At 38.1% G+C, this 22,947-nt stretch overlaps 1 protein-coding gene across 2 annotated transcripts in view; it reads right to left on the bottom strand.

The window, feature by feature from the left end:
• Positions 1–22,947, bottom strand: part of LOC127621234 (semaphorin-6B-like) — a 147,807-nt gene that overhangs the window by 55,990 nt on the left and 68,870 nt on the right. For both annotated transcript variants that reach the window (XM_052094740.1, XM_052094741.1), the window contains exons 2-6: positions 19,022–19,145; positions 18,090–18,204; positions 12,824–12,884; positions 12,666–12,728; positions 2,514–2,612 (exon numbers count right to left, since the gene is read on the bottom strand). In XM_052094740.1, the coding sequence (XP_051950700.1) occupies positions 2,514–2,612; positions 12,666–12,728; positions 12,824–12,884; positions 18,090–18,204; positions 19,022–19,127 (444 nt within the window). In that variant the 5' untranslated portion in view covers positions 19,128–19,145. The remainder of the gene's footprint in view (positions 1–2,513; positions 2,613–12,665; positions 12,729–12,823; positions 12,885–18,089; positions 18,205–19,021; positions 19,146–22,947) is intronic.

Here is a 22,947-nt window from a genome sequence, read left to right as displayed (position 1 = left end):
CTCTGACTCTCTCCATCCTCTTATGTCTCTAGAGAGCCTTTCAAACTCTTGACAGGTGTAATGTTGCATTACAGGTGTGTGATAATTCTTTTCACTACTCAGATATGCAACAACGTGTTTCAAACCCAAAAGACTAAGTCCTCAATTTTTGCATATACAAACTTTTATCTAATTCCCTTAATCGTTTCTTGATGCATGTCCATATGTGTCTATGTGTGTGTGTGTGTGTGTGTGTGTGTTTTGCCCTGAAAGACTCAAGCTATGGAACACTGCGAATCCAGCAGAGTGAATGACTAGTAATTATGTATTTTTTCTCTTTTATCCTGAAGATTGTGCATCATTAATGTGACTGGTTGAGAAGTAGGGGATCAGATATGCGAGGCAGTAATAGCGGTGCTCAGGTGCAATGTTTATGGGCATTAAAGTTGGTGCCACAGATGCAGCTGTAGTGGCTAAGACCCTCCATTAATGTGACTCACGTATGCTGGGGGTGATAGAGTCACTGGCCAGATGGATGGAAGGCAACCCACACACACAAACACACATACACTCAAGAGTTTTGGATTCAAACTGTGTTTCTGATGAGTGGCATTACCATTCTCTTAGAATAAACAACCACATACTGAAAACCACATCACTGTCCGATTAATGACAGCTCTCTGCTCTTGAGGTCATCACAAACAGCTTGCTGCTTTTGGGAGTATTGACGGGTATGCAAGTGGAGATACAAAGTAAAAACAAACAGCAGAGAAGATGTTTTCTGCTTGGGGGTCTTGGAGAGATCCACATTGTGGTTAGGCATGTGTTGTGACCCAATGATGCCTCAGTCATGAAGAGTGATATTGGAAATAGAGCATAAAAATATGATGTATTGTCAAAGTTTTTAAGCAAAAAAGCAACAAAAAGGCAAATAAGATTGACATCTGTGTGAGAAATGGTAACACTTTATAATAAGGTTCTATTGGTAAACATTAGTTAATGCATTATCATGAACTAACAATGAACAATTGTATTTTACAGCATTTATTAATCTTGGTTCATCAAAATAAACTATTGTTCATTGTTTATTCATGTTAGTTAATGATGCACTACTTAACATTGGAATACACAACATTTAATGTTAAAAATAGATATATTACTATATGTAGAGATAAAATTAACCAAGATTAATAAATGCTGTAAAAGTATTATTAACTGTCAGTTCATGTTAACTATTGCGTTAACTGAAGTTAACGAATGCAACCTTATTGTAAAGTGTTATGGAGAAATGTAATGGACTGCATATAATAAATAATGTGTGGAAAATGTTACGAAAAGCTAGATTTATACCATTTCGAAAGAAAATTTGAGTGTTCAAAACTTGTCACCACAGTCCTTATGTATTATGAGTGAATGTGTTGCACTGTGGGTTGCAAAGGTTGTTTTTAGCATGTTGCTATGCAGTTGCTAGAGATTTTGCTAGAGGTTTCCGGGTGGTTGATTACTGGGTTACATCAAAAGAGCCCTCCATCAAGTTTCTGCAATATTTTGGTCCCACTCCCTAAATATGACTAGGGTCAAATAAAATGTAAGGGATGTTTCACCCATTTTATCGTCTGAGTATTTTAATTAAGTGCATGATTTAAGGTAAAAATCATGTCTGTAGCAAAAACTAGGGATTCAACGATACCACTTTTTCTCTTCCGATCCGATTCCGATATTGGAAATCTCAGTATCGGCCGATACCAATCCCGATCGGTTTTTGTGATTCACAGAGCTATCTTCAAGTGGCTTTGAATAAAATTCACGTGACATATGAACTACTTTAATTGTCTTTAATGGCGTCACAGAAATGAACATGACTAACACATCATATCGTATTTGGATCGGGCTCGTCAAACCGATACCAGAGACATTTCAAAACATCAGTATCGGTGCCGGTAACAATCCAGGTATCAGATCGGTGCATCCCTAGCACAAACAGTGGAGGATGAGCTAGGGATGGGATTTGTCAATCAAGTCATTTTTATTTGTATAGCACATTTCACAATACACATAGTGAACAGCTTCATAGAAGATCAAGCTTTAATGTTTTAAGCCCTCGGTGAGCAAGCCAAAGGCAACTTTGGCAAGGAAAAAACTCCATAAGATGTTTAGTTTAGAGATTATAAACCTTGAAAAGAACCATACTCAGCTGAACATATGGCAATATTAGTTAGCTGTGCACTATGTGTAATACAAGTCATGTATTAGTTGAGTAGATTAAGTGATGCAATTTTTTTTGATAAGCAATTTGTTTTTAAATGTAAAGGTAATGATTGAACTGTAAGATTACTGATTACGTGTAGAGAACAAATTTAGAATAAATGTTAGTTGCCTTAGCAGTTAGCAAGTACCATTAAATACTGTATATATAACCCAAGAAGGTCGCCAGGGTACTGTGGTTATAACAGGCCAGAGGGGTTGATTATTTGACAGAATATATATTTGTGTGTGTAATATATTCAAGTATGTTTCATGTATGCAGTACTTACTGTATAGTTGGCACATAATGGATTGAAGGCGTTGGTCCCGCAGATAAACAATCCGCCTTGCCGGCTGAGCAGAACCTTCATATAGTTACGGCACTCATCCTAAAAAACAACACGAAGAAATAGAAAGAATTCCTAAAATCAAATTCCCTGGAATGAATCACTTTCAGAATGACATCACAATTCTCAGCACTTTTCAATTTTGCTCCAAGGATTGTTTGCATCTGTACAAACAATTCACTTGGCAAACCAGTGGCACGCCAGAGTGAGTTATTCAGCTAAACCGTGCTTCAATTGAATGCACATGTTTGAGCTCTGCACCTGTGACGGACTTTAAGAGACATGAAAGTGAGATGCTTTATGTCATGCCCCTGCGTGCTGTTGCCCCCCCCCCCCCCCAGTGTACCCCATGTGTGCCCGCCAGAGTGGCACCATTTGATGGGCAGCAACCTGTGGGCAACCAGGATACATGATCACATCTGTTATCGGATGGAGAGAGTGAGTGAGGACGTGTGGAAGGAGCTGAAGGGGGAGAGAGGTGGGAGTGAGTGTTATTCCAGATGCTCACATCTTCACAGGGTTTTTACTTTCAGGGAAGGGGTGTGTGAGAGAGAGAGAGAGAGAGAGAGAGAGAGAGAGAGAGAGAGAGAGCGAGAGAGCACACAGAGGAATGTCAGTATTACCTTGGTGATTTATACCTTTTCGTCAAAAGTGCTGATTGTTCATTTCTAATTTTTCTCTGCTTTGCTATTTTATTTTAGACACATAAATATATATTTAATATTAACATAGAATTGTTTCCCTTTTATTTTGGACCTTTTCCCTTTTGATTAATAAAGACACTGAGACTGTAGACAGGAAACAGAAAACAAGGGAAAAGAGTGGGATCATAAAATGTCACGAGGCAAAAAATGACACACAGTTAGATTCAAACTTGGGTAGCCCACACCTAAGGCCACCAAGCAAAATGCCAAAGCACTCCATCCAGGTCACGTCTTTGACATCAAATTTAAATGTTGTTGTAGTGTTCTCTGGCTCCACCAGAATATTGGGTGGCCATGCCAATAATGCTTTCAATTGAAAATTGAACTTGAGTGAGAAGGCAAGAGAAACCACACAGAGAAAGAGAGATTGAGTGACAGAAAGAGTGAAAGTGGAATGTATAGGTGGTAGGAGGTGTGCGATGCAGACGTATCCTGTGTGTGTCAACGGTATTTGTGTGTTTTCATCTCCGTAGGAGTTCTGTTCACATAGATCCAATAACTCATAAAAACCGATCCAACTAAAGCATTTCTCTGGTCTGTAAATTCCTATAAGAATCCAAAGACCACACAAATGTTGAGTTTTTGGCACGGCTTCTGGTCAGCAAAGCGATAAAGCACATCACTCTGATAAACAACGGCCCTCTCATCCTCCTCCAACCCTTCAATCACCATCACCTGCTCTTTCCATTTTCATCCCCTCATTTTATATTTTCAAAGAGGCCTGGTTCATTTACACACTATTCATTAGTCCATTAGAGGTTCTCTCTCTCCTCACCATCAACTGTCCTCCTCTGCTCTGTGCTTTACAATGGCCTTTTCTTTTCTCATGGCTTTATTTTCCTCTCCTACCACCAGTACAATTATCCCTTTATCCATTCTCTCTGTATTTATTTTTATCATTCTCTGTTCTCTCTAAGCATTTCTCCTCATACATCTGTACTGGTCTATTCATTGGACCCTGTCCCCTCTCTATATAGTTAAGTAAGATTTTATTTATATAGTTCTTTTCACAATACATATCGTTTCGACAGCTTAGTACCTCACAAACCCCTAAAGTCCCTTTAAATTAATATTCTGGGTCCTCTTATGTTAATCTCCATTGACAGCATTTGTGGCATAATATTCATAAACACAAAAACGTATTTCAAATTTTCCCTCTTTTCTTTTTTTAAAGCAAAAATCTGGGTTCCAGTGAGGCACTTATAATCTAATGTGGACCAATCCGTAAATGTTCAAATACTCCCTGTTTCAAAAGTATAGCCATAGGATGTAAACAATATGTGTGTTAACATGATTTTAGAGTGATGAAATCTCTTACTAACCTTTTCTGTGTAAATTTATAAACAATTTTACAACTGTGTTGCCATGACAACAAAACGCTGTAAACCATAAAACAAGTGTAAAAATTATTTAAACAATTTTACAGCTCAATTAATTTGTTGAGTTGCACCAGAAGAATTAATGTAAGTGCTTTTATAAAATTATAAGCTTAACATTTCTGCCTTTAAATCCTCAAATTTGACCCATTCACTTCCATTCTAAAAGTGTCACTATAACCTCAATTTATTAGGATTTTTTTTTTAAAAGCTGAAATAATTTTTTGTGGTTATCAACATTTTGCCAACATGCTGTCAATTGAGTTTAACTTGTATTAAACCACACAAATATTTTGAATTTTTAAACGCATACCTTGGGTCTTTAGTGACCCGGGACCTCATTCTACCCCCTGTACCACATCCATTATGCCAACACCTCTTTAGTCTCACTCACTCACTCACTCACTCTCACTCACACACACTCACACACACACACTCACACTCACACACACTCACACACACACACACACACACACACACACACACACACACACACACACACACACACACACACACACACACACACACACACACACACGTTTGGTTTCCATGTTTTATGGGGACTTTCCATAGACATAATGGTTTTCATACTGTACAAACTTTATATTCTATCACCTAAACCTAACCCTACCCCTAAACCTAACCCTCACAGAAAACTTTCTGCATTTTTACATTTTCAAAAAACATAATTTAGTATGATTTATAAGCTGTTTTCCTCATGGGGACCGACAAAATGTCCCCACAAGGTCAAAAATTTTGGGTTTTACTATCCTTATGGGGACATTTGGTCCCCACAAAGTGATAAATACACGCTCACACTCACACACACCATGTTTTATGAGGACTTTCCATAGACATAATGGTTTTTATACTGTAAAAAATGTATATTCTATCCCCAAACCTTTACCCCTAAACCTAACCCTCACAGAAAACGTTCTAAAAACATGTTTCAGAAAACATAATTTAGCATGATTTATAAGCCGTTTTCCTCATGGGGACCAACAAAATGTCCCCACAATGTCAAACATTTCGGGTTTTACTATACTTATGGGGACATTTGGTCCCCACAAAGTGATAAATACAAGCTCTCTCTCACACACACACACACACACACACACACACAAATTCAACTAAAAGGTCATTAGAGACCATATGTATGTAAGAGTGTTGTTATTTCATATCTATATTAATGTACTATTACAGGATATCTATGTCTTTGTTTATTACAAGCGAAATTGGTACTATATTTATACCAATAAATACTGTACTATATCATGTTGATTTTCTGTGAAGCAATGGTGAATTATCAGTATTCCGTATGGGTGTACACATACATAAAGTATTATTCATAATATTTCTTACTCAAGGTGTTGTTTCAGTGATTGACTTGAAAATGTACATTTGACATTGAAGAAACAACATTGAAGTAAACTATAGCAAGTACTTTTCTGCTACACCATTTTGCTACAAATGCTGTTGACTGAGCTTAACTTGTATTAAACCCTGAATATTCCTTTAAGGCAAGTCAGTTCACTCAATACCCAACTTGGTTGTTTTCTATGCAGGCAATTGGCATACAAGAACAGATCCAATCTATTTGAATGGGGAAAAAACTGAAACAACCAAAACTGCTTGTCAATACTTTGTTTCAGTAAAACATTTCAACTCAGATTTAAAATTTCATAACAATGATATCATAATTTTTTTTTAGAAATGTCTTCTTGCTTCTTAAGCTCAAATAAAGCAACACAAATTCAAATTTTTGTCCAATTATTGTGTAAGTGCTTTCTAGATTAAACAAACAAACTATCAAAAAGGGGATTGGGTCGTTTAACTAAAAGGCTGTACTTTCTTTTACTACAGACACCACATTGAGAATTATGATTCCTCCCATAAATTGTTCTACAAATGGCTCTCCTCCCATGTATAATGTCTCTGGAACCCCCAAGTGAGCAAGCCAAAGGCAACTCGGACAAGGACAACACTCCCCAAATAAAATCCTCTCCTTATCTTTCTGCTCTGTATCTGTATGCCATGTCGATTCAGATTACACAGCCCTGACTATGCCTGCAAATTCTCACTTTTAGTGTTGAAGTACTAAATTATTTATGCCGAGGGAACAGACAAGTTATCACCTAAGCTTGTGTGTGAGATTCTCTAAATGGGCGTTGCCTGCATAGCAGATGCTTTTCTCTAACAGACGCTGACCTGTACAAGTGCATTCCTCTTCTCTCTCTGTCTTTCTCTTTTTCACTCTCTCTCGCTCTGCTGAGTCTCCAGACATGACGACTGTACTGCCACCACACATCTGTTGATAATACTCCCTACATTCCATTGTCACAGATATCTTTATATCTAAACACATTCCTTCATAGTGCTATCTCACGATTACACTATAAACCATCCACTTCAGTCTGCCAACGGTGTCGTATGCAGCCCGATCAACTGACTTGATATTGCACATCAGGGTTGGACTGGTCATTGGGAGCACCGGGACTTTTCCTAACGGGACAACTGAGAGTGTAGTTTAATATTTCAAGTGATCTCCGCTACATAAACAACATTACATTAACTGATTTCTTATAAGACAATAGACTAGATTTCAGACTGCAGAATATACAGCTCAAACCCTCCATACACTGGACAGCTCAACAAATCCGTTTACCCTTATGACAAGGATTATATGAGCAAGCGAACTCATTAAATATTCATTTATAATATTTTTTTATTTTCTTTTTATTGCTATAATATTTGTAACTTTACATAACTTCTAACATTAAATTAAAGAAATGCTGTTCAAATTAAACTGGAGTATGTCACACAGATTGAATTATAATACATTAAAATACAGTGAAAATGAACAAATCAAACTATGTATAGCAGGCAATATTTTGTTTTATATTTGTGTTATATTATAGTCAGATCTTAACCTCTGTGACGATCCATTGTTATGGGTTAATGTAGGTCTGTTTTTAGAGCCACTCCATCCCTGCTGCACATTACCTGTGAGAGGAACAGAGGGTAATATTGCCACACTACAGTCCCCTTAACCACTTCAAACACTCTGTTCCCCATTTTCAAAGGGTCATATTTACAATAAGCACAGCTATCTCTAAAAAGTTTCCAGTACAGGCTCAAGTTTAGTCTGTTTCTCAAACCATGAGAGGAGAGATGCCAGTTGAGCTTTGTCTTGATTTCAAGGCTAGGGAGAAAGAGCAGAAGAAATTGGCAGAGCATTCCTTTTTCCGCTCTCTCTCTTTCTCTTTCCTGAGACAATATTTTCATCTCTAGAATTTTCTTTGTAATTGTCGTGACTTCAGTCTCAGTCAGAAAGGGACCATATTAACATAGAGGGCTAAATTAGCATAAATTTACCAAACGTGTGTGTGTGTGTGTGTGTGTGTATGTGTGTTTGTGGTTGTACAGGATGTGTGTTAGCAAGCAAAGGGATAGACTAAGTGAGAGATGGATTAAAAATGATTAGGGTTTTGTGCATGTGTGAGAGAGGGATTGTGTGTTTTAGTTCTTCCTCAGCATGCTCTAGGGCTAATCCACGCCCCCTCCTGAGCTCCTCTGTCTCTCACTGACACACTTTGACGCTGATGGCTGGTGAACACACCATGGGCTAACATCAACATTGAGAGCAGGCTGGGGACTAACTAAAGCAATCATGGTGCTTAAGGATGCAGAAGTGTGACGAAGAGACAACATGTATTGTAATGAGGACTAAAAAAAATGTGTGTTAGACCTGTAGCACCTTAAATGGATCTCTCAGAGAGCAAACCTAAATTAACATTACAAAACATATGAGAGAGAAAGACACATAAATAAAATGCTTAAAAACCAAAGCAATGTGTGCAGTGATTTGCTAGTGAGTGTTTTGTAGATTCAAAACCCAATGTTTTTTAACATTCAAAATCTAGTTTTGCAATAGTTCTATTGATTCTAAATTCAGATCCAGAACCTCTCTTTTAGATTAAGAAATTATATTCACAGGAGTTCATTTAGATTTAGAAAATTGATTCACAATAGTTGTTTTAGAATTTTTTATTTCGATTCAGAAATTAGTTTTGGAATATTTAATTTAGATTCAGAATTGAGATTCAGAACAGTTCTTTTACATAAAAAAAATTTGATTCACAAGTGTTCATTAAGATTCAGAATTCAGATAAAGAATAGTTATTTCAGATTCAGAATTCAGATACAGAATAGTTATTTCAGATTCAGAATTCAGATTTAAACTGGTTCTTTTATATTCAGAATTTTGATTCAGAGAGTAGTTTATTTGCATAGAAAATACATATTCAGGGGCCTAGGTAGCTCAGCTAGTATTGATGCTGACTACCACCCCTGGAGTCACAAGTTCAATTCCAGGGTGTGCTGAGTGACTCCAGCCAGGTCTCCTAAGCAACCAAATTTGGCTGGACGAATGTCTTTGACTGTTTTTAGCACAGTTGTCACAAAGATTCAACATTCTGAACAAGTTCAGGACTGTTGCATTGTTTAGTATTATTCCAGATTGTTCTGCACCAAGCAAAATTTCATTGCATAAACGTTAAGTCAATGCTTTTTTACGGTCTGCTCTAATGTACTGAGGGGCTGCTGTGCCTTGTTAAAACTGTGTGTTTACTATTTCAATACTGTTATGAATGTTGCCTGTATGCTTGCATAAAATATAGCCTATCGCAACAGTACTTGATAGGAGAAGAAATGATAAAGAAAGTGAGCGATTTTGGGTTCGGGTTGGGTTCGGGCTTATAATCCGACAGTATCGTTCGTGCCTGGTAGAGTTGGGCCACACGGTCTCAGGTATAGATTGGGTTCAGGTTTCATTTTAAGGCCTGCGCAGACCTCTACTGTCAATCATAATGTAAAACATGTCTACAATTGCCGTAGAATGTATTTTCTATATGAACTTTATTGCCTTTGACATTTCTAGTGGAGAAGATACTGCATCTCAAAATGGCCTCCTGAAGTTCCAGATGAAGAGGGCAGAGATGAGAAGATTGAATTTCCCTCCCAATTACAGCCGTGTGGCCTCTTAGATCAGCCGTGCAGAAACATTTAATTAGCCAAACCAATTACCCCAGTGGCAAATGTATCACTGTGACAAACGCAAGGACTCACACAGGAGGACTAGAGGATGATGTGAATGGGTGTACACACAGTGTATGTTTGTGCAGGTGTGTATGTGTATCAGTGTCCACTCATTGTGAGATCTTGGGCTGTTTAAGAGCTTGTCTCATGTCTCGTTCATCTCTGCATGACCTCTCATGTTTGCAGACTTATTAACTCTAAGAGGGCAATTCCTCTCTCCCTCCTTTCCCTCCCAACCATAACCATATTTCTCTCTTACCCTTTATCACTCTCCATTATGTTAAGCTGACTGACTCTTTATAAAATTAGTTTACACACATTGTTCCAAACTGTTATAACTTTCTCCCATGGAGTGCATAAGGGAATGTTTAACAGAATGTCCATGCTGCTCTTTGCTATGCAATGAAAGAGAATGGGGAAAATGAGACTCACTCTCTCACTGACCCCTTCACTCCTCCCAACATGTTAGTCACTTTCTGTCCATCCCATTTTTTCTCTGTTCCTTTATATGTCTAATCTCATCTCACCTGCTCTCTTCGCTGTGCTTTTGTCTTACTCTCTCTCACCCATATTCAATGTCAGGTGTTACTTTCGGTGTTAAATAAGTTGTCTGTTCTCTTTTTCTCTCATTTCACGCCTGGAGGGGATTAAGTCATCCTTCGTTCTTCCCACACAGACAGCTTTCAATAAAATCTCCCTTTCACTCTCATTTGAAGTCAGACGAAATAGCCAGCATTTTAGAGGCATAAACTGAAAGAGTGTATGAAAGAAAGTTATCTGCAGTGGTCATGCGTGGGCAGTTGTGGGGACTGCTGGCTGATCTTGACACAGATGTCCTGCAAATTTGCCACAGGTTTCTCTTGTAATAAGACCTTATAGTATGCGCATGTGCACAGACAATGCAACACAAATATAAAAACCTTTAATTTATCATGAATAAAAATAAATAAATGGAATAAATGGATCTCTACTGGTCTAGGACACTGAATCGGGCCACAAATATTTTTTAAGATCCTGCCCACCCTAGTTATTTTATGAGCAAATAGTTATTTTACGATTCAAAGCAATCCAATCCAAGATCAACAGACACTTGTGCAGTGTCTTTCCCAATGCTGTATTTCTGCTCAACCAGGACCTCAACTTAATTGTCAATTGTCAACAAAAAAATACATTCCCCATGTGGATATGCACTATTTCAGTTTTATATTCTATTGTATACAATATAATATTTAGATCGTATATTGTGCATAATGTGTACACATCTACTGGAATTTACTGTAACTGTATCTATTGTCTTATTTTGAGCAGATTTCCAAAGCGATCAAGATACACACATGGCACCTCATACTGGCAAATGTAAAAGACTTAGATTCTGAAAAGGTAAATATGAGTGATATGAGTTTGTGTCTTTTGTGTGGATATTTTTTTTTATACATTGGCAGCCAAAAGTTTGGAATAATGTACAGATTTTGCTCTTATGGAAAGAAATTGTAACTTTTATTCACCAAAGTGGCATTCAACTGATCACATTGTATAGTCAGGACATTAATAACATGAAAAATTACAATTAGAAAAAATATTTCAGAAATTCTTAAACTACTTCAAAGCGTTCTCATCAAATCATCCTCCACATGCAGCAATGACAACTTTGCAGATCCTTGGCATTCTGGCATTCACAGGGAAGTATTCTATTCTATTCTACTGTGATCCCACAAAAGCTTGATGGGGTTAAGATCCATAACACTCTTTTCCAATTATCTGTAGTCAAATGTCTGTTTCTTTGCCCACTCTAACATTTTCTTTTTGTTGTTCTGTTTCAAAAGTGGCTTTTTCTTTGCAATTCTTCCCATAAAGCCAGCACCCCTGAGTCTTCTCTTTACTGTTGTACAAGAAACTGGTGTTGAGCGGGTAGAATTCAATGAAGCTGTCAGCTGAGGACATGTGAGGTGTCTATTTCTCAAACTAGAGACTCTGATGTTCTTATCCTCTTGTTTAGTTGTACATCTGGCCTTCCACATCTCTTTCTGTCCATGTTATTTGTCTTTGAAGACTGTAGTGTACACCTTTGTGTGAAATCTTTTTGACAATTTCAAGCATTGTATAACATTCATTCCTCAAAATAATGATTGACTGATGAGTTTCTAGAGAAAGCTGTTTCTTTTTTTTGCCATTGACCTAATATTGACTTAAGACATGCCAGTCTAATACATACTGTGGCAACTCAAAAACAAAGACAATGTTAAGCTTCATTTAATGAACCAAATAGCTTTCAGCTGTGTTTGATATAATGACAAGTGATTTAGTACCAAATGAGCAATTTAGCATGATTACTCAAGAAAAGGGGTTGGAGTGATTGCTGCTGGAAATGGGGTCTGTCTAGATTTGATCAAAAATTACTTTTTTCAAATAGTGATGGTGCTGTTTTTTACATCAGTAATGTCCTAACTATATTTTGTGATCAGTTGAATGATACTTTGGTGAATTTAAGTACCAATTTTCTTCCGAAACAGCAAAATCTGTAAATTATTCCAAACTTTTGACCGCCAGTGTACATATTATTAATAATAAAAGTTTCCTTTGAGGGAAATAACAAGAGTTTGGGTTAGAGTTAATCTGTAGTCAGTGTATTATGTTTAGATAATAAGTCACAATTGCACAATTCTAGTTCAACACATAATTATTTTACATATCATTATTTCAATAATGTTTCATTTTTAATCTCTCTCTATATATTTTTTTTATTTTATTATTTTTTCTACCTGCAGGTTTATTTATTTATTGATTCCCACCTTTGTTTTGTAAAACAAAACCAAAAATATATATAAAAAATCTGTAGTCATAATAAATAGTTTTATATAAAAATAATAGAATTCAGTGGTATGCCATAATTAAGATAGCCTGGTAAAAGTGTCACTCACCTCATGTTTTCCCTTCATTCTACAGATTCTGATGTCATTTTTGTTGGATTCCCATGTTCTTTTCTGTAACAGAGTTTAGAGGGAAGTTCATTAATGAAAGGACCTGTCATTCACAACACAGAGGGTTGTGTGTGTGTGTGTTTCTGGTAAGCTCTCACCTTGCTGTAAAACATTTCTTCTCCCACCACGTTGTCCAGCTCCACACGAAAAAGGTCATCCCTGACACACAGGAACACAATGTGAAAGAGAGAGAGAGAGAGAGAGATTGTAACCCACCACAGACCAGCAGCACAACAAAATTAATTACTGAAATCCTACAATTTCTTAAAGGGATAGTTCACCTAAAAAAATTTTTAATCCTTGCATCATTTACTCACCCTTATGTTGTATCAAACCCCGATTACTTTATTATAAAACCTAGCATCTCCTTTTGTGTTCACAAAAGAAATAGTTTCAGTCACCATTCACTTTCATTGCATCTTTTTTCCATACAATGAATGTGAACGGCAATGAGGCTGACAATCTCCCTAATATATTTGTGTTCCATGAAAAAAAGGAACATCATGAGAGTCAGTAAATGATGACTAATAAAGTTAAGTGATAAAATCACTTAACCTTTTCTGTGTAACGTTTTAGAAGCTTTTTCAACTTTGTTCAACTGTAAATTTTTACAGTCATTTTAGGGTTTTTTGACTACATCGCCGTGATGTAGTCAAAAAATCCTAAAACCCTAAAATGACTGTAAAAATTTAAATTTAAATAATTTACCACTCAAATAATACAGAAGTTTTAACAGTATAATTAATGTAAGTGCTTTTATAAAACTATAAGCTTCATATTTCTGCCTTTAAACACTCCAAAAATTGGCCCCATTCACTTTCATTTTAAGTGTCTCACTGTAACCCAGATTTAGCTTTAAAGAAAACTATGGACGAGTCTAAATACATTTCTGTGTGGTTATCAACATTATGCCACACATGCTGTTGACTGAGCTTATCTTGTATTGAACCCGGGATATTCCTTTAAATATGAAGGAAATTGCTATTACATTGTTACTACATGAATTTACCCAGATTTGCTATCTTAGAGCAAACCCTCTGTAAAACAATTCCTCACAGCTTGTCCTAAATAATCACGGTTCTTTGCGTTATGATATTCTTGATTTCCCGTCAATAATTCATAACCCACCCCCACATTGCACGCATGTTGCATGCTGTTTCTCAATGAACACAGCATCCAGGACTCCCACTGTTCATCTTAGGCTCAGAACTGCCTACTAGAACCTCTTTAATAAGTTGTCTATAACATTGCGGCATCTATTAAAGTGTCTGTTAATCTGAACTCTTTTAATCATAGCGTGATTGGTGTTATAGAGGGTGGTTTATTCCTGCATATTGATCAACGGCTGAGAGCTGCCATGCATGTGGCCGAACGAGAGTGCTGGAGGATTTAAAATCTTTTCTCTCTCTTTTTCCTTCTAAATGTTGTAATCGGTGAATCTACCAAGCTCACGTTATTGCAGCAGTATTGATCTTATCTTTCACAGCCTTCCATCTGCATCACTGCTCTGTGGAACTCATCAACAAAAATGTAGGCTGTGTGTGCTAGTGTGTGTGTGTGTGTGTGTGTTTGTGAGTTCTCGAGGAGAGTTTGACGAGACTGACTATAAATTATTCAATCCCACTCTGTGTGGTTTGTTAAAACGAATCCCCCTTGGCTATTCACTCTCAGTGCAGGGCGGCCCCTAAGTGCCCTGGTTAAAATTATCATACACTTACACAGTGCTTGCCTTATTTAGAGAGCACAAAGTTTAAGCAGTATACAAGCACCAAGTAGAGAGTAAAGCGAAAGGTCTGTTTTATAGTTCTTCTGTACAGTCACATTTACATGGAAATAAAAGCAGGCTTTATAGTACACAACGTTACCAAACAATATAGATGGTTTGAACAAGACTTGCAGACCATGGGCTAGATTAGAAAATGGTAAACTGCTTTTATAATGACACGACTGGTGCCAGTGGAAACTCTTAGCTTTATCGGTCCTTCTGTTTGTATCTTTTCTGTTCTGTCTCTTTCTTTATCGAGTATACAGCCTTTTTTATCTAACCCCTAAACCTTACATATTGAATTTAGCTGTGTAACTCGTCCCACATTGTTTGTGCTACAGACATGAATGATGACTCAATCCGTGCAGCTTGCTGAGGATCAGAATTACACCTGGCAAATGATAAAGCCCCTCAGCACATACCTGTATGGCACAATTCGCCCCTGCACCAGGTAATGTCCTAGCAATCACTTACAAATGCCAAATAGCTTTGTGCCAATGGGGGGTCTTCTGGAGGCTCTGTAAATTTTTAGAGCTCTAACACCACTTGCATCCATGTACTGTTGGCATTCGTAATAGCAGTTACAACATTCTTAACAACACTCTATCTGTGGAGGCTGCATGTCTCAGACAGAGTTCAACCTCCACTAGCCTTTCCATGACCTCCAAGGTCAGCCAGAGCCTGTCCCCCACCGTTAGTGACAGGTTTGAGGGAAGAATGTGTTGAGTTTCACTCCTGGGCTTAATTGAAAGATTTGACCTCCTAAAAAGGTCAGATACTAAGAGGTGGCCGAGGCTGGATTTTATATGATTTAACAGTGTCACCACAGGCAAAATTCCTCTCCCTCCTATAGTTACTCAGGACATTAATTATTTATACAGATCAAAAAAGAAACACCTAATTTGTCTTTCGGGTCTATTTATTTATGGGTTGGTTGAAGTTTTCCACCAAAAGTCAATTTCTACTCTGAAAAAACAGCTTAAAGGCATAGTTTATCCAAAAATGAAAATTCTCTCACCATTTACAAGCTTTCATGCCATCACAGATGTGTATGACTTTCCCTCTTCTACTGAACACAAACAAAGGTTTTTAGAAGAATATTTAAGCTTTGTAGGTCCATACAATGGAAGTGAATGAATGCTAGACTTTTGAAGCTCCAAACATCACATTAAGGCAACATAAAAATAATCCATACGACTCTTCATGTTCAAATCTTCAAATCTTCATGTTCACTTTCACTTTCAGAATGTGAATATTAAATATTAAAATGTTTCTCACCCACACCTATTATATCACTTACAAAGACAGCCTTAACCATATGCGAGTGATATGTTGAACATATGCATATCTGTGTTCATACACATCTGGGATGGTATGAAAGTGAGTACATTTTTAAGTGAACTATCCCCTTAAACCCGCCTGAGATGGCAATTGGTCTCCAAGCTTGGCCAAGCCGTCTTCGGCTGGTCTAGCCGGTCTCCTAACTTAGACAAGCTGGTCAGGCTGGTCTGTTTTGCTGGTTTTAGATGGGTTTGGGCATTTTTCAGCTGGTCAGGCTGAAGTACCAGCTAATCCAGCTAAACACCATCTTGCCCAGGCTGGGAGATCAGCTAAACCAGCTTAAACCAGCTAAGACCAGCAAACCACCTTAAGCCATTTAAACCTGTACCCTTACCTGTTCTTAGCTGTGTTTAAGCTAGTCTTCAGCTGGTCTAGCCAGTCTCCTAACTTAGACAAGCTGGTTAGGCTGATCTGTTTTGCAGGTTTTAGTATTTTGGGCTCTTGTCAGCTGGACAGACTGAGAGACCAGCTAGCAGGCCAGCTAATTTAGCTCAAAATCAGCTTGCCCAAGATGGGAGACCAGCTAAATCACCTTAAACCAGCTAAGACCAGTAAACAATCATAGGTTGGTTTAACCTGTACCCTTACATGGTCTTAGCTGGTTTAGCTTGTATACCAGCCTGGATAGCTGGATTTAAGCTGATCTAGGTGGCCTCCCAACCTTGAAAATCTGTTATTCAGCTGGTCGGCCAGATGGTTTCAAAGCCAAACCAGCTGACAAGTGCCCCAAAACCCCTCTAAAACCAGCAATTAGAAAAATTTGACCAGGCTGGGAGACCAGCTAAGATCATCAAACCAGCTAAGATTTAACGATTAAGCTGTTTTTTCCCCCCCATTAGTGTAGTCAAGAGTTTGTGACTACTTGGGGTGTCCAGAAATATTCAGAGTGAACAGAGGACATCGAGAATGTCCAGCTAAATAATTTTCTCCTGTCAACCCTGACCAGGTGAAGTTGAGAGTCTGCCCATTTTCTCAGGGCATGGCCTTGAGTGGTTATTCTAATGCTAACAGGATTTAGTCTGCCTGCACCCCTTATCAGGCTTGAGCACACCATTGCAGACTTTATTCAGTCATTCCAGTATCCTAATATCCAGTAAATCCAGACTTAAAACTTCACTAACTATCTCTCTCTTTCTCCCTCTCTCCCAAGCACTATTGCCTCCTAGTTCACCTTCATTCGCTATCATTATCAGTTGCTTCCACAAGTCATTGGCTAAATAATCCTCTTTTTTTACAGAGGATTTTTGTTGGGTATGGCAAACACCTCCATTTACTTCAAACACTGATAGGTACAGTTTGCTGACTGGACACAGCAGGACTTGAATTTCACTGAATTACAACATCCACAGTGGCAGCTATATTGGAAAACGTCTGTGAAATGGTAGCTTGGCTCTGTTTTTTTTTTTTTTTTTTTTTTACTAACTGAATGACCCGAGGGCAACTTTAGGCCACATACTTCTACCCTTTTATTATGAGAGAGCCCAGTCTGGGTGTCTGAGGTTGTATGGCACTTTGTTATTTTATTTCTTATTGGGATTGAAGGTTTGACATGGTCTACACTCAAAGGTCTAGCAAGCAGGTCATTTCCTGACACAGTATGATGGTCTTTATTAGAGCAGGACGCCCGCCTCCTGGACCCTTACAGCTTTCAGTAACTATAACCATATGTTTGACCTCCCCAAATGGACATGCTGACCATTTTTGGGAAGCGTGGTTCAGAAATTCATAGGACAAATTTAAGAAACAGCTTATTTTTGTAAAGCACCAAACCTAATGAAGTTTTGTTTTTGTTTATCTATTTCTAAACCGAGACTTCTGTGAAGCAGGGACGGGCAACTGCAATTAAGCAAAAATATAATTGACCCTGTAATCCTTTCGAAACCCCACCCTGAACTAAACACCATGCCCAAAAGCTTTTTGGACACCACTGCTCAGCATACCCCTCCCCACTCCCCCCCCCCCCCAAGACAAACAGAGTGTGTGTGGCTCAAGACTACAGGTGTCTGAGCTATTCAGTTATAACTTTGTACCACCAAAAGCGAGACAGAGCAGGGAGAGACAGCATGTCCTTAAAAGGGTTTAAATCGGTTTAATTACCATGCAGAAGCAGCAGCAATTCAGACTCTTGACTTAAAAAAAATTGTTTTTGAATGTCAAATAATGTGCTTGAACAAACATCTCTGTGCAGGTAATTACAGATGCTGATATTACAATAATTACTGGGTGAGCACACTAATCAGCATTATTTCTTGCTTTACCTGGCTCCAATGTAAAGGGTACGATTGACCTGCAGGATTCTCTGAATGTGCAAGGGCTCCTGTCTAAGAGATGAGCGATGAGGTCGTCCCAGAAACAGAGGATACCGTCTCACCACTGAGAAAAATAAATTAAGAAGAGATTATGAGTAATTAAGGGAAAGTCTTGACAGGGAGTTGTACCATCTCTCAATTGCGCTTGTGTGGGCAGGGGTACTATTGGCAGTCTTGGCTCTAGCCCTAGACAAGACATGACCAAATTATATAAAAATTAAAAAAAAAACTAAACATTTTAACATCTTTGGTCATAATATAAGAGTAAGACATGATCTGGTACATTTTTAGTTTAAAGACACACATGTTCAAATCACAACTTTCCCTATTGTATATCCTTTATAAATATACTGTGTATGTGTGTATATATACACTCACTGAGCACTTTATTAGGAACAACTGTGCACCTACCTATTCATGTGATTCAGTTAATGTTCACATCAACCATGAGAATGGGGAAAAAAATTGATCTCAATGATTTGTCTCAAGTTATTGTCTGATCACAATAACTGTTGACAGCCACCTCAGTTTGGTCTTTTTGACAGATTTAGTTTTTCCTTATCATCAACATTGCTGGTCCAGTAGTGTTGTAGCTCTCCTCTATCTCTTCCTCTCTATCAGTAAGTTATAATAATTTCCCTGGCGCTTCGTACAGCTCCCCTGCCGGTTTATCCTTCTGCCTGGAGTATTATAAACCCCCTGCTTTTAACATCTTTCAGCATAGATAGACCAACATGTGTTAAGCTGGGATGCATGGGATCAATACCATCAATCAGTGATCAATCACATGTCTGCTCTGCGTAGGAAAGTGAAAGCTAAGAGCCTGACAGAGGTCCTACCCTGACCCTGACTGGCTGCGTGTGAAAGAGAGTTATCTTAACCTTCAGAGTGGATGAAGTTCAGGGGTCCCGGTTCCTCAGGGAAGGCTGCACAAACCAACCGCAGGAACCAGAAGATCCAGATGACAGGTTTGGCCACCGTCGTCATGGCAGCGGAGCTCTGGCACTGTACAAGGAACATGCAAAGAAGAGTCAGGTGAGGTGGTGGAATATCTCACATTGCTGGTCACCATTCACTTAATGAAGAAAACCAGCACTCTGATGTACTTTAAACCAACCCTCTCTCACAAACACACGTACACAGCTCTATCATCAGTCCAAGATCACTGAGATTAAGATCAGTTATTAAGTCATCCACCAATAGAATTTGTGACAGTCAGCGCTAATGGTCCATTCGATGTATTGTGTCAAAGAACTGTCATCAAAGACATGAGACCGAGGACTGAACCCAGGGGACTTTTAACAAAAGGGCTTCACACAGAGGCAGAAATGGGGAGGGGGCCAGAGTGTGTGTGAAGCTCTGTTTTTAAAATGCTAGTGGGCTGCCCCTCTGTCTACTGACTACATAGGGCATCTGCCTTCAATGGAAGCATCCTAACTGAAATGGAACCTCATAAGTGACTAATTTGAAATGCTCTAAAAAAGCAGAAACACAACTAGTGTCATACAGTACAAATAGGACTCCAATACAGTTTAGCGTTAGCACAAACTGCTACATAGCATACACAAATGTGGCACACAAATATGGGATAAAACAGTAATTTTTAAAGACTGAACTATTTTATTGATACATTTCAGTATTGAATGAAATACAGGCTAAGTATATTTATTATTAACATTTATTCCAACTGGATTAATTTGTTCCAAATAAATAATAAATCACAAATAAAAACTTTTTTTGTATCTCGCCGTTCTGTTTTTTTTTAATGTAAATATGCACTAGATGGAGATCTGTGACCATTGTGCCACATCTCATTTTATCAGCATCTTGAAAAGGAGCACCATGTTTTTAAGACAGTGTCAAGGTTAAATAATATTTTTATTAAAAAGGTGTTGAGACACCTGCATTTTGTTCCATTTCTTATGCTCCGACTAGCTTTTTTTTTAAACATAAGAATGCATTCGGTCTGAATTACCCCTTAGATTGTGGCCAAAACAAGGCAGAAAAATGCTGCTGCCTTCTTTCTGGAATAGCAGCCTTAAAATGTTATCTAGGTAGGGAGCTCACTAGCTTTTTAAATGTCCGTTTGTGTGTCCTTCAGTGTTGGGCGTAATCCAATTACAAAGTAATTTTGTAATCTAATAATTTTTAGTCAAAAAGTACTGTAATGTATTACATTTTAAATTCTTGTAATCATATTACAGTTACTGCCTTTCAATTAATTTAATTACTTTTAAATGTGCTGCAAGCGATTTTAGCTATTCAAGAATTTCCACAAACTAAGCCATTGGATTAGCCATGCCCCTTTTTCCAAAACCCGCACTCCAAAGACCCAAGCAGAAACCGTTGTCAAAAACAACAGCAGCAAAATAGCGCCCTCAACTGACAACTGTTATGAGCAACGTGGCATAAAAGTGGCATTATGCCTCAATAATTTGCTGCAACTACAATACTATAAGAATGTGCAAAATGATTATCAGGCAGAAAGCGTTAAAGACTGCGGCCCACGGACACATTTTTTTTTTGCTGTTTATAAATTCTAGACCAGTGAGATAACTCAACACTTATTTCATTAATTTCTTTGAGGGAGTAGTAGGATTTTTTGCATACCCTTCCATGAAAAAAAAAAAAACGCTTACAGCACCTTTAAGTACATTATAGGGTTATGCTTATTTCTAATATATAATTTATGTAGAATACATATATTATGGCCCTGTAACGAGTCATTGTGAAGGAGAAATGTGAGGTGCTGAGTGTATCACTTGTGTGCAACAATGAACAAGATATATAGACATTATTTTGAATTTGTTGAGTGGAAAATTAGTAAAGTGGCGGCACGGTGGTGCAGCGGTTAGCACTGTCGCCTCACAGCAAGAAGGTTGTGGGTTCAAACCCTGGTTGCCCCGGCCTTTCTGTGTGGAGTTTGCATGTTCTCCCCGTGTCTGCGTGGGTTCTCTCCGGGTACTCCGGCTTCCTCCCACCATCCAAAAGACATGCAGGCTAGGTTAATTTGTGTCTCCAAAAAAATTGCCCTAGGTGTGGATGTGGAGGTGAGTGTGAGTGTATGTCTGTCTATGTGTGGCCCTGCGATGGACTGGCGACCTGTCCAGGGTGTCCCCCGCCTTTCGCCCAATGTTAGCTGGGATAGGCTCCAGCCCCCTGCGACCCTGTACACAGGATAAGCGGTTGACGATGGATGGATGGATGGATAAGTAAAATGATTACTTTAATAATTACTTCATTGAAAAGTAATCTTATTACAATTTTACAGGAAATAATTGGTACTTTGTAGTGGATTGCTATTTTAAAATAATTTACCCAAAACTGGTGTGCTTTAGATTGTCACGGTATGCATAGAAAGGGGTGGATTTTTTCCAATTGGCAGGTATTGTATTTTTCAGAATCTCAAAAACTTCAGATAGAGAGAAGATGTGAAGAAAACACAAATGTCTATCAAATTAAAGTGCAATGCAATCTATCTGGAAAATTACTTCTGCACTTCAGAGATGCAAAGAGAAGCTCTAGAGAACTGTCACAATCCTGATACTATCATCTGTAATAGTCAAACCTATTGGTACAGTCTGAACACAGACTGGGGTAAGGATCTACTTAAAGGTTTGATACAGATATTTCTATTGTATCACAAAGCAAAGCATGCTTTTAATACCTTATGAACGTATTGTACAATTGATTGTTGTATTTATACAAAAGAAAGCCTGTAAAACCAGGGAAATGACAAGCCATCATATGAGTTTCAGTTATATATTCCACAGTGGTTTCAATAGAATGAACCTCACTATATGAATGAATAGTTCTCAGCTATCTCTCTGCTCAAGTGTTAACAAGCTGAGAACATTTGCATTGAAACTTTAGTGGAAATGCTGTTTGCTACAATCACAGTGCAAACATAAACAAATCAGTGTCACTTTTCAGTGCTGCGGTGTTAAGTCGACACGTACATGTATTAAAATCCAACAGCCTCCATTTCTTTATTTAAAAAAAAAACCTTCTAATTTTCCTATGGCTAAGCGCCAATTGAGTTACACAATGCAAAACAGCCAACTCTCATTTGTCACAGTGTGGCCTTGCTGTCAAAAATGCACTCATGTACATACATTCTCTCTCTCTCGCTCTCTCACTCTCTCTCTCGGTCTCTCTCTCGGTCTCTCTCTCTCTCTCTCACACACACACACAACCACATCTATTGTGGGTCTATTTCTATAGTGAAATGACTTTGTGACGTTTTATCAGGGCTAACTATCTTTCCAGTACATTTCTAGAATTCCTCCCATTGAAGTCTGAACAAGGCCACACCACACACTAATAGTTGAACACCCAATGCAGCAAATTATACCCAACAATAGGCTTACATGAAGGGGGAAAAAAAGTGAGAATGGATGAAGAGGCCAAATGGGGAATGAAGGGCGACGGAACAGGATAGCAAAAACTAGAAGACGCTGCCATACATTGGTGTCAGTGATTCTATTCTCTTGCAACAATTAATCATTTAAGAGTATGCGCCAGGCCTTATGCATTTAATTTGCATAATTAGAAACTCTGAGCAACAGAGTTTCATAGGATAGCAAGCAGATGCAGAGAGGGTGAAGTAAATACAATACAAACGTATACAACGTTCATCGTCCCACAGTGCTAATTATAACAAATGTTTTGTGGCAAAGTCAATTCAGGTAACATGATTGGTCCATTTACGTAAAATGAATACTTAATGTCACCTACTACAAGCTTGAAATTGTCTAATGTAAAGCTGCTGTGCACCACTATTATTACCAAACAGAACAGCAAAAAT

The sequence above is a fragment of the Xyrauchen texanus genome, chromosome 27 (genome assembly GCF_025860055.1).
Source record: "Xyrauchen texanus isolate HMW12.3.18 chromosome 27, RBS_HiC_50CHRs, whole genome shotgun sequence".
NCBI classification, from domain to species: Eukaryota; Metazoa; Chordata; class Actinopteri; order Cypriniformes; family Catostomidae; genus Xyrauchen; species Xyrauchen texanus.
Note: the sequence above shows the minus strand (reverse complement) of the source record. Positions and strands in the feature narration are given on the sequence as shown.